The sequence below is a fragment of the Amphibalanus amphitrite genome, unplaced genomic scaffold (assembly GCF_019059575.1).
Source record: "Amphibalanus amphitrite isolate SeventyFive unplaced genomic scaffold, NRLGWU_Aamphi_draft 000607F_arrow, whole genome shotgun sequence".
NCBI lineage: Eukaryota > Metazoa > Arthropoda > Thecostraca > Balanomorpha > Balanidae > Amphibalanus > Amphibalanus amphitrite.
The window spans coordinates 390,937-408,677 of record NW_024882101.1 but is presented as its reverse complement, the minus strand read 5'-3'; the positions used below and the strand labels follow the sequence as shown (position 1 = coordinate 408,677).

The following is a 17,741-nucleotide window of genomic DNA, read 5'->3' as shown; positions in this document are numbered from 1 at the left end:
TGCAACTATACATGCAACATGCGCGACGCGCGAACGAGCATAACTTCCACATCAGTGTAGCCAGTCAGCTACATACATAAGACTCGAACGGGCTCTTGGCTGTGGCAAACGCGGAGTTCAAGCGCCGTGTGTAAAAAAAATCAAATTAGTGATCAGACTCAGAGAAAGGATGGCGAGTGCCTGGGAAGTCCTCAAGGCATTTTCTTGTAATTATTCATAGGCGGCCAGGGCGGTATGCTGAAAAGTTTGTTGTGATAGGAAAGCCATCTCAAACTTTGTGGCGTTCCCGAAGGATAAGCCAGTACAATAATGGGACGAGGGATTTAAGGGTGTGGTGCCGCGCAGCCCACCGGCACATTATTTAGTTGCGGCGTCTCCGCCCAAGTGCGCTATTGTTTTGTCGCGTGTGCGCAAATACTGTTTCCTTTTCAAGTACCTTCTGATCTCGTTTTTAGTATTATATTTAAATCGTATTATCTTCGCTATTGTCTTAAGATTATATAATGTTACTTGCGTTCTAAAATAAGTTTATTGTGCTTTAATTGGCGTAATTATTTCGTTGTTTTCTGTAAGCCCGTTTCTATCTTTTATCTAAAATAGTTTGTGTTTCTGGCACTGTCGCTTCCGCCCCTTTGTTATTCCGGCTCTCGTTACACAGTTGTTTCACATCTCGATATATCTACGCTAAATATAGCTTTTCTACAGTGCACAGTGGCGTCTGACAGGCTGAGTATTCGCGCGAGCTTTCCTCACGTTTTTCCTTAATTTTTACCGCTGATCTCTCGTTATCTCGCTTACCTAAACATTGTCTTTCGTCCCACGTGTCATTTTGGCAGAACAATCATTTTCCTTCCAATCACAGAGCACGTAGCCTTTACCTGACCACTTCATAACTGGTGACCTGCCCGACGTGATTGTTTTGCCTGCTTTTCCTGTGCTTTTGTTGTCATTTTTTTTGTCTGTTTTGTTGATTGACCTCCCCACCTGCTCGTCGTGATGCCTGACCCTGTTGATGATGGCCGTGCCCTCTCCGGTGACACTGTTGTCCCTGTGACTGGGGGTGCAGCAGCAGCAGCTGCTCCAACTGACTCTGCCGCTGGTGCTGTCCAGCACGTGTCAGTGAAGCCACCAGCCTTCATGGAGACGGCTGTCCAGGGCTGGTTCGCGATCATGGAGGCCCAATTCCATCTGGCCAAGATTACCAGCGACACCACCAGGTTCTACCACGTCCTGGCTGCCCTTCCGCCCACCACAGTCTCCAAGCTTGACACATCAGTGCTTGGTTCGAGCAGCTATGCAACCCTGCGGGATGCTGTGTGCTCCCTCTATGAGCGGACTAGGTCTGAGCTATTCGATCAGCTCATCAGCAAGGTCCAACTGACCGGACGACCTTCTCTTTTCGTCAGAGAACTACAGGAGATTGGCTGCAAGGTGGGGGTCGGCGACGACCTCGTGAGACACAAGTTGCTCCAGAGCCTGCCGCCCACCGTGGGAACTGTCCTCGCAGCCCAGCGGGACCTCACGCTCCACCAGCTGGGCAAGCTGGCCGATGAACTGATGCCTCTGCTTCAGACGTCCTGCTTAGCAGCAACTGCCCAGCCTCAGCCGCCCTCGACCAGTCAGCAGCAGCACCAGTGGGACCATCGTCCTGCCGCCCGATCCAGTGGCCGCAGTCGGGATGGACCTCTACCTGCTGCCAGCTCCACTCCACGAGGCCTGCAGCCATTCTACAGAGACCAGCGACCACAAGTCTGCAGGGCGCACCTGTACTTCGGCCAGGAGGCCCGCACGTGCAAGCCCTGGTGCCGGTGGCCGAAGAAGGGGGACGCCAAGATGGAGCCCTCCTCCCGGCGTGGTTCTCCCCAGCGTCCGGGAAACTAGAGGGGCAGGCCCTCGCGACTGCGACGCGCGGCCTGCCACTCTTTCGAGTCGCAGCCCAAGCTGGAGCCAGCACTCTACACTTCATCGTAGACACTGGAGCCGGCGTCTCTCTGGTGCCTCAGGACGTCGTCAAGGGAGCCATCCTGCAGCCGACAGCTGTCCGCATCACCACCGCCAGTGGAGCGCCTCTCCCAACGCATGGTGAAGTACTGCTCTCCTTCGTCATTCCTGCCCTCCGCCGTTCTTTCCTCTGGTCGTTTGTTGTTGCTGACGTCACAGCTCCCCTGCTCGGCCATGATTTTCTTGCCCATCACAACCTCCTTGTTGACTGTGGTTCCCAGACTCTCCTGGACTCCGTGACCTCCCTCCGTTCTCCAGGTGCTCCCGTCGACCGCCCCGGTCCCGGCGCCTTCCTGGTCAACCAGAGCGACAGTCTACCACCGGAGGTCCAGACACTCCTGCAGCAGTTCCCCTCTCTGCTGATGCCGCTGCAACTGGGAACAGAAGCTGATGCGTGCCCGATTCCAGCCTCCCACAACATCGACACCGGCAGCTCTCCACCGACGTTCGCCAGTCCGAGACGACTCCCGCCGGACAAGCTGGAAGCTGCCAAGAAGACGTTCGACACCCTGCTGGAGGCTGGCATCATCCGACCGTCCAACTCTCCCTGGGCATCGCCTCTGCACATGGTCCCGAAGAAGACACCCGGGATGTGGAGAGCGACAGGGGACTACCGCGCGCTGAACGGCAAGACCAAGCCAGACCGCTACCCGCTGCCACACATCCACAGCATCAGCACCCGTCTCCATGGGATGCGTGTGTTCTCCAAGGTGGACCTGCTGAGAGCCTATCACCAGATCCCTATGTCGCCACAGGATGTGGAGAAGACGGCTGTAACGACACCATTCGGCGCGTACGAATACGTGTTCATGCCGCTGGGCCTGCGGAACAGTGGGGCTACATTCCAGCGTGTGATGGACCAGCTGTTCCGCCAGGTCAGCTGCGTCTTCGTCTACCTGGATGACGTCCTGATCTTCTCGCCAGACGCAGAGCAGCATCACAAGGACCTTCAGACCGTCCTCGGCATCCTCCATCGACACCGGCTAAGGATCTCGCTGGACAAGTGCGACTTCTTCAAGTCGCAGGTGGTCTATCTAGGCCACACCGTCTCCGCCGAGGGGCTCCGGCCGCCAGACGCCAAGATCGAGGAGATCGCAGATCTGCCGACTCCACCGGACTCCACAGCACTCCGCCGATTCCTCGGGATGGTCGGGTTCTTCCGCCGGATGATCCCACACTTCGCCGAGATCGTCCACCCGCTGACAGAGCTGATGAAGCACAACCAGAAGAGCACCAACCTCCCGTGGACCGAGACGGAGCTCGCCGCCTTCACAGACATCAAGGAGGCACTGCAGACAGCATGCACCATCCGACATCACCTGCCGTCCTGTGAGACCTACCACCTGGTCACCGACTGCTCACAGGTGGCAGCCGGTGCAGCTCTGTACCAGATCGCGGACGGTCAGCCTGTCCCCGTCGGCTTCTTCTCCAAGAAGCTCAGCGACCAGCAGAGGCGATACTCAACATACGACCGCGAGCTGCTGGCCGCCTACCTGGCCGTGCTTCACTTCCGTCACCTGTTGGAAGGTCGTGTCGTCGCGCTCTTCACTGACCACCGGCCGCTCACCACCGCGTTCCTCAGCCCGCAGACGGCCAAGTCGGACCGTCAGCAGCGGCACTGGAGCGTGATCTCCGAGTACGTCTCCTCCGTCCAGTACGTGCGCGGGGCTGACAACGTGGTCGCTGACTGTTGGAGTCGCCCTGTGACCCCGACGCCCTCAGTCCGCCCGACCAGAGCTCCGAGACCCAGGGGCGCGGGAACTACTTACCGACTGGGGGGGCACACCATAATAGAGATTAACCTAGGGTACCCCCAAATCTAGGTTTCTCACCGGTTTTAGGCCACTTATTTTTCACCCCTCGGATTTTTTCAACAAAAAAAGAAAACATTTGCAAAAAAAGTGTGGTATTCCGTCTCAAAGCTGTGGGGGCACCGCCCCCACGGCCCCAGAGTTGGGGGGGCAAGCTGCCCCCACTGCCCCCCCGGCTCCCGCGCCTATGCCGAGACCTCGCCACCGACAGGATCACTCCTGGCCACACTGGGCAGCGCGGCTACCGCGCCCGTCGGTGCGGGTGCGCGCCCTGAGTCGCCTCCGGTCACCGTACCGGACGGCGCGCGCGCGCGCCCTGTGCCGCCTCCGGTCGCCGCACCGGTCGCCGCGCGCGCGGTACGCCTCGAGCCGCCACCGGTCGCCGCGCCGGACAGTGCCCGCGCGCGCTCGGAGCGGCCACCTGTCGCCGCACCGGACCGCGCGCGCGCGCGCCCCGATCCGCCGTCTGCTGCGCTCCGCAGCACCGCCGCCGACACTGGCATGACCCCGGTGACTGCTGCGCCGCACCCGGCCACCGAGTCGCTGGCGGCTGCCGCGCCACCGAGCACCACGCCTACAGCGTCAGTGAACGCCGCCACCGTGGACGCCGCCGACCTGCACGCCATCGCCGAGGCTCAGAGGGACGACCAGGAGACAGCTGCCTACTCGGACCGGCTGACACCCTTCCCGTTGTCAGCTGATCTCACCGTCCTCTGTGATACCACTCTGACACTTCCCAGGCCGTTTGTCCCAGTCCCCCTCCGCACTCATGTGTTCGAACAGGTGCACAGCCTCGCTCATCCTGGTGTCAAGGCCTCCCTTCAGCTGGTCAAGTCGCGCTACTTCTGGCCCGACATGGACCGCTGTATCCGCCGGTGGGTACGCGAGTGCTCCTCCTGCCAATCGAGTAAGGTCCACCGCCACACCAAAACCGTCCCGTCTCCGTTTTCTCTCCTCAGCGACAGGTTCGAGACCATCCACATAGACATTGTCGGTCCTCTGCCGCCATCAATCCCTCACGGTGAGTCTTTCACCTCCCCGTGTCGGTACCTCCTGACGTGTGTTGACCGTTCCACCCGCTGGCTGGAGGCGGCCCCTATCGCCGACATCTCAGCAGCCACCGTCGCAGCCGCCTTCATGGACGTCTGGGTGGCCCGGTTTGGTGTGCCGCTGCACGTCGTCACCGACAGAGGTACTCAGTTTGAGTCCGCCCTCTTCCGACAACTGGCCGAGATCCTCGGCTTTCACCGCCTGCGGACAACGGCGTACCACCCCAAGACCAACGGCATGGTGGAGCGTCAGCATCGGACGCTGAAGTCGGCCATCATCGCCAGCAAGAAACAGTGGTTACAAGCACTACCTGTGGTCCTCCTGGGCATCCGGGCGGCCATGAATGAGACTGGCTATGCGCCGTTCACTGCCGTCACCGGGGGCATGCTGTTGCAGCCCCGGATAAGTGTGGACCGGCAGCCTGCTCCGGACGGCGCCGCCGAGACCGTCGGGGAGCTGGCCCGCCGACTCGCCAGGACAGACTTCCTCTCGCCGTCTGAAGGCAGCCACCATGGACTGACCCAGCCGCACATGCCGACCGACCTCTCGACGTGTTCACACGTCTGGCTGCGGGTTGACCGCGTGCGCCGCCCTCTGGAGGCGCCTTATATCGGCCCTCTGCGCGTCCTCAGACGATGGGATCGCTGGTACCAGCTGGAGCTGCCGTCGGGGAAGAGTGACACCGTCTCGGTCGAGCGGCTCAAACCAGCATACCTACCGCAGTCACCGCCGCCGGGTGGGCTGGGCGGTGCCGATGCCGCACCGCCCCTGCCCCCCGTGCAGTCCGGTACAACCACATCGCCGTCGGTGGAGCCGGGCCGCGCCGATGCCGCGCTGTCCCCGCTTCCCGGCCTGGCCAGCGCTGCACCGCCTGTGCACGCTTCATCATCGCCGCCAGCGGAGCCGGACCGTGCTGACGTAGCGCCGCCACCATCTGCTCCGCCACGTCGTGGTCGCCGTCTTGGGGGCCAGAGCTCGGCGCCCGCGTCGCCGCCGTCGCCTGTGCCTGTTCGTCCACAGCGAGACGCCGTGTACACTCGTGCTGGTCGCCGCGTTCGGTTTCGTGTTCCACCCTCGTGAGGCCAGCGCTGCACCGCCTGTGCACGCTTCATCATCGCCGCCAGCGGAGCCGGACCGTGCTGACGTAGCGCCGCCACCATCTGCTCCGCCACGTCGTGGTCGCCGTCTTGGGGGCCAGAGCTCGGCGCCCGCGTCGCCGCCGTCGCCTGTGCCTGTTCGTCCACAGCGAGACGCCGTGTACACTCGTGCTGGTCGCCGCGTTCGGTTTCGTGTTCCACCCTCGTGAGTTTTTTATCTTTTCCCGCTCCGCTCTTAGGGGGGGGGGGAAGTACTGTGGTGCCGCGCAGCCCACCGGCACATTATTTAGTTGCGGCGTCTCCGCCCAAGTGCGCTATTGTTTTGTCGCGTGTGCGCAAATACTGTTTCCTTTTCAAGTACCTTCTGATCTCGTTTTTAGTATTATATTTAAATCGTATTATCTTCGCTATTGTCTTAAGATTATATAATGTTACTTGCGTTCTAAAATAAGTTTATTGTGCTTTAATTGGCGTAATTATTTCGTTGTTTTCTGTAAGCCCGTTTCTATCTTTTATCTAAAATAGTTTGTGTTTCTGGCACTGTCGCTTCCGCCCCTTTGTTATTCCGGCTCTCGTTACACAGTTGTTTCACATCTCGATATATCTACGCTAAATATAGCTTTTCTACAGTGCACAGTGGCGTCTGACAGGCTGAGTATTCGCGCGAGCTTTCCTCACGTTTTTCCTTAATTTTTACCGCTGATCTCTCGTTATCTCGCTTACCTAAACATTGTCTTTCGTCCCACGTGTCATTTTGGCAGAACAATCATTTTCCTTCCAATCACAGAGCACGTAGCCTTTACCTGACCACTTCAAGGGAAGGCGCGAGATTCCCTCTACGTGCTCATTGAGAAAGGAATCGCTTATCAAACATCAGCACAAATTATAAGTTTCAGAGTTGCTTAGCTTGACGTGGTGAACTGACGGTAATTAGGTATGTACCTACCTTGGCGTGGGATCAAAATATTTATACGCTGTGGCTGTGACAAGTCATGTTCAATAAGCCTCACTGTTTCACTGCGCTGTGCGCCTTGGTTTTTCTGCCTATATGTACATCTAAACTTGAGTGTGACAAATACGCCCCCCACCCCACCCCGCCTGTACCACTGTTTCTGTAAATTCCGGCTCTGCCCCGAGAAAAAAGTGCTTCAGGACCTAATAAGCACATTTTGCCCGGTTCGAATTCGAGAGCGCGCTTTTTATTACCACCTTATGCTGTCTCAGCACTGCATCACTATGAAACGGATGAATTCCAATCCATTTCAATAAACAGCCATGCCTTCTTGTAATCTGACCATTGCTGACCATTGACCATTGCATCCAGCATGCATAGAGTCCTGTTGTTCAGTTTGCGTCCATCGGTCTCCGTTTGTCACACGGTCACACGCGGCCAGCCCAGTCCGGGCCGGAGCGGAGCGGAGCGGCCGTTTGGCGGGGTCGCGGCGCCGCCGTTTACCGCCCGTGAATGTTTCATGGAGCGTCCCGGCGCGGAGCCGCCAGCCGCCTCTCCGCAGAGTCCGGCCAGTCAAAGCGCTAATGCAGTATTCCGGCTCCGTCCCGGCCGCGAGTTACCGGCGAAATTCAACTCCAGCCCGGCCGTGACGCAGCGCCGGACAGCGGCCTCGCTTCCGGCGAGCCCTCGCCCAATGTCGTGCATTCCAGAAATGCAGTCGCAGTCCAGCGGGATCGACAAGCAGACGCCGAATCGGTGTATCCGGTATATTGCTGACGCATAACTGCCACCAGTACACTGTAAGTATACACAAATTAACAAACACGTGAAGTGCTACAGCCGGGCCGGACTGGGCCTCGGCTTCGTACAAATTAATGTCACCACCAGACTGACTGAAAGTGGGTTGACCACTCGGTGTTCCCTGCAACGGCCGACCGAGCTACCAAACGCACACTAACACGCATACGAACACACGACAAGCAGTGAAGGGCCGAGCACAGATCAGGGGACACCCACCCGCTGAGCGTCCGATGAGCGGGGGTCAGTGCGCAGTGGGCACTCGAGAGCCGAATCCGCCTTACGTGCATAAGACAGATAGTGTGATGTCACACCATCAAACTGACTGCGTCATCGTTCCACCCGCAGCGGCCGAGTGCCACCACCGTCTGGTCGCCCCTCCATAGCCTCGCGCCTCCCACCCCAATGCCGTCCAGTCTGCCGATGCAGACATTTCTTTGTACACGAAACGTGCCCAATCGAGCACTCCCTCCACACAGATACCGCCACCGTCACCGTGAGTAGCAACGGCTCCGGCCGGGCCGAGCCGGACGCCGCCACAGCGAGCACACAACCCGGACAAACAAGGCAACGCGGCCGCTGTGCGCGAGCCAAACAATCACAGCCCACAAACAAGACTCCCGCGGCTGTGCAACCCATAAAACAAAGTCGTCGTCTTCTCAAACGCACTCTGTCATGCACTTAACCCATAAATAACGAGGCTATTGTGGTATATCCGTAATTGGCAAATAAATTGATTGTTTAAAACGAACAAAAACAAAATAAAGCATGACTCCTCAAATGGTTGTAAACATATAACTATGGTGTGATGGTGCATCATTATATGACGTCATTTCCTGTTCACAACGTGTTATGTGCACATTGACCGAGCGATTGGTCAGCATTACCCCAAAGCAGTGGTTCGAAGGGGATAAAGGCACCCTCCCTTTACAACCCCATTGTGACATTATCGTGCACTGCGCGACCCACCAGCCCCGCACACCTAGCAGGGTAATGCCCAGATGCAGCGTGCTGTCGCAACTCTGCCCCTCACCACCCTCAAATTAGCCCGCCAGTGCACACAACTTTGCGAAGTGAGAGCTCGTGCGAACACCCTCCGGAGTATTCCGGACAAAAACACCCTGTTTGTGACGGAATAGTGGTACACCCGCGGAGAGACTGCCTCAGCCGAGACCTTAGGAAGTAGGTAGAAAAGAAGAGATCAGGCCCGCCACCAATAGCTTGGTCTGTTCGCCAACCGGGGAAGATGCCAACGGCCCAGCCGCGACCGACTACACTCGGGGTTCACCGTGCGTAACTCGATGAAACTATCAATGTACCAGCCAGGTCCAATTAGGCAAGACTCAACGACCCACTCACGAAGCGAAACTACACGATTAGAGTTACAAACTTCCGAATGACTTCCCAGCCCACGCTGAAATTAGCACACGCAACATCCATTGTAGACTTTACCTCTCTGGTGCAAAATGTGCGCTAGACAAAATACAAAACTGCAAAAGTCCGCCGTCAGTTGCGCCAATGGCTGCATTGTGGGGCAACCAGTGGAGGTATGTGAGGCTCATCACACCCAAATACTGTACGGGACGGCACGTGGGACCTGACTCGCCCGCCCCACCATTCCCCGCCCTCCCAGAACTCCATAACTCCGTTACGGAGGAGGCTCTCAGTGCTCGGAGCTGAAGTAGTCGACCCCATTCGCTCTGTCCGCCGCCGCCCGCGGCCGTGGTCGCCGCTCAGAGTCCGTTGGCAGACCGAAGGTCGACTCCGCACCAGCGCCATCTACCGAGTCGTTTCGGAAGCGCAGCCGACGCCACGAGTCCGCTGAGGAGTTGGTCGGAGCCGGCGCTGCCTTCCGGGACGCGGTAGGCGCCGCCGGCTGGCGCACCGTCCGTCGCGGTTTGACCTTCTCTCGCCGTCCCAGGGAGGCGCTCAAGTTCCAGCGGAGCGGCGTATCGACGGCCAGGCCCTCTGTCGGCGCAGCGGGGAAGTTGAGCTTACCGCGGGCGGCGCCGGTGTCGTTGAGCCGGCTGCTGCCGTCTCCGGAGTGCCGCGCGCCCGTCGGTGCCGAGTGGTTGGACGGCGGCGTGGGGATGGCCGACTCGTGGATGTGCAGCAGCTTCGTATTGACCACCTCGCAGTCGATCTGCATCATGGCCACGTAGTGCTCCGGCGCGCGCATCGACTCTGCGGACGGCGGCGCGGCGTCAGACACAGTCGGCGGGCACAGACTGACCACACCTCACCGCACAAGCCGCAGTTCACACACTGTTTGCAGTGCAGACACAAATAAACGAATATTAGAAAATCCGAAACATTAAACCTTCATTTTACGAAAGAATGAGCATAAAACCTTCATTTTACGAAAGAATGAGCTTGAGCTTTACTTCAAAATGGCAGTAAAGTTCAAGCTCGCCAACTTACAGCAATACCCCTGCATCGTCAATGACTACCTACGTGTGTAGCCCCCTCCCTTCCCTAGACAAGCCGTTTTCTCACCGTTGAGCGGCAGCGAGGGCAGCAGGAGCGACATGCGCGGCCGCTGAGTCTGGTTGTGGCTGAGCGCCGGTAGCAGCAGGTGGTCGCCGTTGAACGACACCACGTAGAACGTGTCGTCGCGCCGCTCGATAGCGTCCAGAAAGGCGCCATACGCGCCAAACCAGCGGTCGTAAAGCTGCAGCTCGGCCGCCCGAACACTGAAACACAGGCGGAGGGACACGGTCAGACAGAGCCAAATCAGCGGTCACAGAACAGAGCCAGCGGTCGTACAGCTGCAGCTCGATCGCCCGAACACTGAACAAAGACAGACAGGGTATAAGCAGTCAGACATACGAATTATAGACACCGTGAGACAGAACAGAGCATTCGGGCGTACGGCTGCAATTACACCTAGACAATGGCCGTAGGCATACATTGACACATACGGAGAGAAAATATGGTTCGAAGTTACGGGTGGCCACTTAAAGGAAGACTGCCACCTTCAAAAAGTTTTCTCAGATCGGCCTATGATTTATTCCCTGGACAAAACAAAATTTTAGAATTCACCTGACAAAGTATCATCACGTGAATCGCGAAAAAAATTGTCGATTATCATACAATTATCAATCGGTTAATGTCTAGCGACAATGTTTATACATCACTAGACTTCAAGGTCATAAGATTATTACATTTTATTTGAAAAAGTAAGGTATTTTATGATTTACTAATATATGATTTCATAAGAAATTGGCCATGTTTAATTTATTTTGCATTTAAGTTCGTAAAACATTTAAAAATCATGGCTCATTTGGAATGGGTCTGGCCCATGTTAAACCCCATTTCCCACACTTTTTTGGAAAAATGAACTACTGAATATATAGGTTTAACTTTTATTTTGACACTCCAAAATTCTTCTCTGATCTCGAAACAATCAAAGTTTTGACATATATTTACCAAAAGATAAGAAAATTCATGTTTCAAAGTTATCGATAAACAGTAGAGATGTCGGTTTTCTTGGACTAAAAAAATGGCATCAAACTGAACTTTGGTCTCCGATTTCTCGCAAACGGGTTCGAATTTCGGAAAACCGACTTCAGTCTGGGACATAGGTGGCTCAGCTCTAGTGAAAACCGTTTTGTGGAAAAAAGGTGGCAGTCTACCTTTAACCACATTTACCAACAATTGCTACGTCTAAAGATCAACACCATTACAGCATAAGTCCCTGACCACCCCGCGAGCTAGTGATCCGACACCCGGTCTGACCTGTCGCGTCTCCTGGATGGTCTCTTCCTGCGCTGGCGGCCGGCCGAGCGGGCGCGTGCGGTGCCGGCAGTGCGCGCGACGGGCGGCGGCTGATGGACGGTCCCATTGTCGGGCCGTGCCGGCGCCGGGTCAAACCAACCGTGCAGCACCCGTGATAGCCTGGAAAGACACGGACAGTCAGATGACTACAGCTATATCACACGCAACACTACACTGTAGTACTAGACAGCAGTACTATACGTATAACTACTAGACGTACTATAACTGTAGTAGGTCAGCCAATCCGCGTGTTTGTACGGAGATAAGCTGGTAATCCGAGGCCTCTTGCACCAAACTACCTAGCTAGGTAGAATCGGCAAAATACCTACCTAGTAAAACTACCTACGACGGTAACTTCTCTTGCACCATCCTACCTAGCTACCTAGGTAAACTTGACAGCTCGCGTTTTTAGGATTTGTTTTGATTGGCTGTTCGGCGACGAATTATTCGTGGGCGCAAACAAATAGTAAGCAAAGAAAACTAATAAATGGATATTGTTTCTATAAATATATATTTTGGTATTATGAAATCATTTTTCATTTATGTAAATACCGATGAAAGCTGCCTAGATATCAAATTATTTGAACAAATAGGCTTCGTTTCCATGGCAACGAGTGAGTCTTTAATGAGGCTGTTTTGTTACGGAGGTTTATCGCCTTGATACGGAGAAGCACCTCAGTGTACCCATGGAGTATGTGGTCAATTATATTATTATTCACTCATAAAGGATTGATTTATCATTGTCTTAAACATTTTATAATGCCTAATTTACATCAAAGTACCCGTGGATTATCATGTATTGTGCCTATTATTACTAATTGAATCATTTTACCTAAGGTTTTGCTAGTTATTTTGGAAGCCCGAGTTTACCGTCAAATCGTCACAAATTCCTCCGCGAGTACTTCTTTCCGGCTTTCGGTGCAAGAGGAAAACAGCCGGTCGGACTTTAACAACTGGTAAGTTCCGATGCCGTTCGTTGGAATTTCTAGGTAAATTTTCACGGTAGCGTTTTTTGGTAGGTAGTTTGGTGCAAGAGAATTTAGGTATAATCGGAATTTACCTAGGTAGGTAGTTTGGTGCAAGAGGCCTCAGGTCATTGATTCTGCTTTACTGACAGCCAAGATAAATAAAGCACGTCCTAATCCCACTTAGAGCAGACTTCCGGTGTGATTCACCACTGTACCGTGAACGATCGAAAGGCCGCCGCCCGGGCCTGTCCGCCGCCCACCCACCTCCTGGCCTCGGTCTGGTTGACGTATTTGGGGCACATGTAGCCACTGGACGCGTTCACCGCCTCCACCAGGTCGTTCAGGTCGGCCTCGGCGTCCGAAGGCGCCGGCGCCCAGAGCAATGTGCGCCCGCCGGGCGCCCGGTTCACCGCGCCCCCGTCCAGTCCGCCGCCGCCGCTCAGCTCAGGCGAGAGAGACAGCGGACTGGAGAATATCGAACTGGGAATGGAACACAGTCTGTTAGACGTGGGAAATGGTCCGTCGCAAATTACAGCTGAACGTTCAAAACAAACTTAACTTGTGCTTAGCAGGCAACAGAATATTAATTTATGAATCAGGGACGTTCTACGTTTAGTCCACACACACCATTTCTGATTCCGCGCCCATTTGCTCCCAGTCCCAGCCACATTCCCACTGATACGGCACCCAAACGCCCGCCCACCCCGACTGACCCGAGCGGCGCCAGGTTGAGCGAGGCCAGCAGCAGCACGGAGAGCAGCAGCAGCGGCCGGCGCGGCGAGCTGGGCGGCGGAGAGGCCGGCGCCTGCAGGCCGCCGCGCAGCATCTCCACCTCGGCCTGCAGCTGCGCCACGCGCCGGTGCAGCTGCGCGTTCTCCTCACGCAGCCGGCCGTTGTCCTGCTCCACCTCCTTCACACGCGCCTCCATCTCGCTGAACTGGTCCTTCTTCTTCTTGCGCGACAGACAGGCGGCCATGCGGTTCTTGATGATACGCTCCTGGCGCTTTAGCGCACGAGGCTACGGGAACATTAACATATGGTCAGGATCAGAAAAAGAACAAGCGATCAAGCAAGAAACTTCCAGAAATGTGCAGAAGTAGCTACCAATTCAAAAACTGTCCATTTATCAATTTATCAAATACGCTCCCATGTTCCCAAGATGTTCAGCTATGCATTCCACTTCACAGATCTGCCAACCCCTCCGAAGTCAGGTCAGGTTACTCACATCCATGTTCTCCCTGGTTGGTGGTACGGTGACGGTGCGCGGCAGCGGACGGGCCTTGGGGTAGCCGTCATCGGGCGAGGCGGCCGGCGCCGGGCGCGGCCGGCCGGCCGGCACGCCGCCGCTCGGGCGCGGTTTGATGACGGCCGCCGGCCGCGGCGCCGCCGCCGGGGCCGCCGCAGCTGGTGTGGTGATGATGTATGTGGTGGACGAAGAGCCCGGAGACACTGCCGCGAAAACACACAGTCAGAACTAAGAACAAGATACGTGTTAGTAGATAGGGTGCGACAGTGCAAAAAGCACGTCAAGATTAGCGTAGACCGATCTTTTAACTAGCGCGAGCTGAAATATTCGATACCAACTGATTACTGACTAAATGATGAGGCGCTACGAGGTACCCATCTATTTCCCGGTAACCAGGGGTGGAGCGAGGGGTGCAGCTCACCGTTCTGTGGTAGAATAACGCTGGGTGCCGGCCGCAGAGGTGTGCCTTTCGGCTGCAGCCGACGGGACATCGGGAGGATTTGCGATGATTGGTTGCTGCCAGAGTCGAAACAGATCACTGAAACAGATGGCACAGAGTAGCTGCGGTGAGTACACCAACGAGGTTACAGAGCCATTAAGCAATAAGGAAGAAAATCGCATGAGAATGGTCGTACAATTTGTATATGCCCGGTCGTATATCCTGTCAGCAGCTGAGAGATTTACTAAAAATGCATTCATTCAAACAGACTTCAGCCTCATGGGACAAGTCGGTACGTAGCATACACCGTTCGAACAGCACCACGCCTGGTGCTCCCGCAGCCCACCTTGCTGCGGCGTGGTGTCGATCTGGAGGGGCTGTGACGCCGCCGCCGCCTCCTGCTTTATCACCTGGATGATGGCGGCCGGCGGAGAGGCCGTCACCGTTGCCTGGGGCGGCGTCACCGGCGGCGAGTCGCAATACTGCCGGTGTCAGGGGGAAGCGGTCAGGGGGACAAGTCTGACAGCGGGAGTCAGCAGAGTGAGACAGCGGGGCAGATGGTCAGCATGGTCCAAATCATGGGTCGATTTCATTTAGTGACAAGTAGAACAATTACAAGAGATCCTTTACATATTCACCAATCACCAATTTATATCATAGTGCATAGAACAGATTCTCCGTGATAGAACGTAGTCCAAAACTCAAATTTCCCTTCAGGGGTTGAAGGACGGCGAGGTTTTGCTCTCACCTCAAAGCCGACTGAGTAGGACTCGACACCACTGTCGGAGCCACCGGGTGACGGCGGAGACCGCGGCTCCGGCTTCATACCTGGAAGAACGGCGGTAGCGTCAAAACCTCAGTCATAGGCCAATATATCGACTGCGGATATCGCGCGAACAATGGTGATTACAAGCGACCACTACAGGTTCTGCTGGAAATCGCAGGACGTTCCCACTTTGCTACCAGATACGGGATACCTACCATAACGCAAGAAAACCGACATGCAAGATGTCAGCCAAGAAGCCAATCGCTTGTTTCTTTTTTTTCGGAACAGCAAAATGAGCACAAATAATTATTCAGCTCGTATTTTTTTCGTAACAAAACATGCTGTGTGTGACTGTTTCACGATATTATCAATGTGCAAGAACAAATATGCCTTGAGTGTTTTCTCTTCTCGGTAAACAATGTGTTTCACGTGCATGCCCACGTGTTATATAACGCAAATATAACGTTTAGCTTGCAACGAAAGTGGGACGTGCACGTGCGGTAGCATCCAAGGGCTCCCTCAGATACCTAGCAGCAGAGGTTACAGCCAAGGCCCTAAAGTAAATACAGTTACAGCATGGAGAAAGGGCCGAGAGCAAGGCGCCAAGGGGATCCTCAGATGCTGCACTAGCACGTCAGAGGGCTGTTCCGGGCCCTCAATATACCCTGTTCACTCAATATACCCTGGTTCCGGGCACCGCAAACTGCTGAGTGCGGGGTTTGCAGCAGGCGTGGGGGAAGAGGATGGGTAGTCGGCATGACGTCACAGGCTGTGTGCGGCTGACGGTGACTCCCGACCGACGACAGCGGTCGCTGTGTGCGGTACCCGTCCACCGGCTGAAGGATGGCAGGGAGATAGCGGGCGGAGCTTATAGCCTGTGTGTGGCCCCACTGCACGTGCACCCAGTACCCGTGAACAGCCCTCTGATAAATAAATGCAGATAAACGAGCTGAGCACGTGTGGTCCACCGGCTGGGTGTCTATGCGTACCGCCGGGGTAGTCGGCCAGGTCGGCGATCTCCGGACACAGGTGGCCCAGGTCGATGGTGGCGTCCGGCGCTCCCTCGATCAGGTCCGGCCCGCCCGGCGCCAGGAAGAGCATGTCGTCGCTCAGCAGGCCGCTCTCCATCGACGTCGGCGACGGGCTGAAGATGTCCGACATGGCCTCGTCTGTCCCACAGGATGGTCCATTGCTCACATTAGATACAGCAGCAGTGAGTAGCTCATGATTTTAATTAAAATATTTATAGGAGCAACACATTACAAATTTAGTCCCAAAATATCATTTACCTATCACATGTTACAGAATTGGATGGTTTGTCTTTTTACTATCATAAGTACTCACCCATCACATTGTCATAGCTGCCTGAGGGTGGGTTCTGATCAAATATGCTTTCTTTCAGAAAGTTGGCAAAGCTGTCATCAATGTCATCATTTCTATCATCATCATTTGATTCTGATGATGACTGGGACCGTTCCTTGTTTGAGACAGATGAACAATGAACCTGGTTTATTGAGTAAAGTGACCTCATACCAGATTCTATTGCTCAACACAACTCACAGGTGCTCTGAAACAAGCATAAATTGTCACATATCTACCACAATTCCAACACTTCACATGATCGATTAGCTGTGAAAAAAAACATATAACACAGAACTCCAGTTCCATTCGTAGAGCTCACAGCTTCGTTGTTATGATTTAGGAAATCACTAAATAATTACCAAAAAATAAAATTAAAAAGAACCCTAATAATAATGTAAAATGATAAAAAACATAAGGGCAATGTCAGTTGACATCTGACAGCAGCATTCCACCAGCACTTCTGAAATTATGAATATAGAGTTTTGTTTTCTTTTCCTGAGGCCATATTATCTCAATCTGGTAAAGCAGACAAACCTTGGAAAGAATGGAAGCTCACGTACCCAAAACATTTAGAAAATTTGTTTGTGTTATGAACAATGCAAATATAGTTCCGAGATATCTAATTTGCCTGAAGACTGAAGAGCAGTGACAGTGAGAGAAATGTTCTGTTGTATTGGAGTGGAGGCAATGTAAGGGCATGCAAATCAAGGAAGGTTGCACCCATTTTTCTTGTTTGCCAGGCTAAAATTGGTATCAATCTACTTATTTTGGCTTAATACTGGCATGAAGCTTGCCTTGAAACAAAAGAAAGTCTAGACACTCGTACCAATACCAATGCTGATGTCAATGTCAAGAACACGAACGTGGACAGGAATTGAATATTGGCTATAGGAATTCAAGTGCAACCAAGGCAAAGCATTGGCTGGAGTTATTTTAAAAGGCATCTTAAAAATATACTCAAGTTAATCGATACTGATTCTGATGCCTTTGTCATCGTTCCTGAAGCAGCGCATTGGAATCCACAACCACAGCATAAGAAATAATTACCAGAATTTATAAAAACTACACCGTTGAGTGCGATTCAATATAGCATTTGTAGATATCAACTAAAAATTACCGACCTTTTCTGCCCTAAAGATGAAGACGCACATGCAGCACACCGGAAACCCGTCGGTCATTCACTTTCCTCCTCGCCGCGGACGACACAGCAGACTGGAGCCGGCACGCCACAAATGTCAACGCCCTCAAGCGGCGGAAAACTTCGGTTGGTAGCCGCGTGCCGCGTGCCTTTGCGGCCCAAGGTCAGCCACTCCTGAGCCACTCTGCCCGCGATTAGCCTGTTTCGGGTATTCCCCGGCCAATGGTAATTAAATGTTAAGTGATTTGCATTATTCAGCCTTGTGGCCTCTCTCCCTGTCCCTACAGGCCGTACAGGTACAGGCCTACAGCCTGCGCCCATTCTACATCCACCGGA

The 17,741-nt window shown here is 54.4% G+C and overlaps 2 protein-coding genes across 2 annotated transcripts; one reads left to right on the top strand and one right to left on the bottom strand.

The window, feature by feature from the left end:
• Positions 1-1,137: 1,137 nt before the first annotated feature.
• Positions 1,138-6,512, top strand: LOC122394707. The gene is made up of 4 exons (XM_043391776.1): positions 1,138-1,867; positions 2,260-3,696; positions 4,024-5,717; positions 5,944-6,512. The coding sequence occupies exons 1-4, from the start codon at positions 1,138-1,140 to the stop codon at positions 6,166-6,168; spliced, it is 4,086 nt and encodes a 1,361-aa protein (XP_043247711.1). The 3' UTR covers positions 6,169-6,512.
• Positions 6,513-7,664: 1,152 nt separating this feature from the next.
• On the bottom strand, positions 7,665-17,508 carry LOC122394709 (cyclic AMP-dependent transcription factor ATF-6 beta-like). The gene is made up of 12 exons (XM_043391778.1): positions 17,389-17,508; positions 16,250-16,472; positions 15,895-16,074; positions 14,888-14,967; positions 14,486-14,621; positions 14,122-14,238; positions 13,680-13,903; positions 13,168-13,472; positions 12,719-12,934; positions 11,448-11,606; positions 10,206-10,402; positions 7,665-9,893 (listed from the first exon to the last, which is right to left on the bottom strand). Exons 2-12 carry the CDS (start codon positions 16,434-16,436, stop codon positions 9,373-9,375), a joined length of 2,322 nt encoding a protein of 773 aa, XP_043247713.1. The 5' UTR covers positions 16,437-16,472; positions 17,389-17,508; the 3' UTR covers positions 7,665-9,372.
• Positions 17,509-17,741: the final 233 nt, after the last annotated feature.

Excerpts from the sequence above, each read along its gene's own strand:
- LOC122394707 (XM_043391776.1), top strand. The coding sequence starts at position 1,138 with ATGGAGACGGCTGTCCAGGGCTGGTTCGCGATCATGGAGGCCCAATTC. Across the intron at positions 3,697-4,023 it reads CGTGGTCGCTGACTGTTGGA|GATCACTCCTGGCCACACTG; the intron begins GTCGCCCTGTGA and ends CGCCACCGACAG. Across the intron at positions 5,718-5,943 it reads TGTCCCCGCTTCCCGGCCTG|GCCAGCGCTGCACCGCCTGT; the intron begins GCCAGCGCTGCA and ends CACCCTCGTGAG.
- LOC122394709 (XM_043391778.1), bottom strand. The coding sequence starts at position 16,436 with ATGAGGTCACTTTACTCAATAAACCAGGTTCATTGTTCATCTGTCTCA. Across the intron at positions 14,622-14,887 it reads CCTACTCAGTCGGCTTTGAG|TATTGCGACTCGCCGCCGGT; the intron begins GTGAGAGCAAAA and ends TGACACCGGCAG. Across the intron at positions 10,403-11,447 it reads CCATCCAGGAGACGCGACAG|TGTTCGGGCGGCCGAGCTGC; the intron begins GTCAGACCGGGT and ends CCTGTGTTTCAG.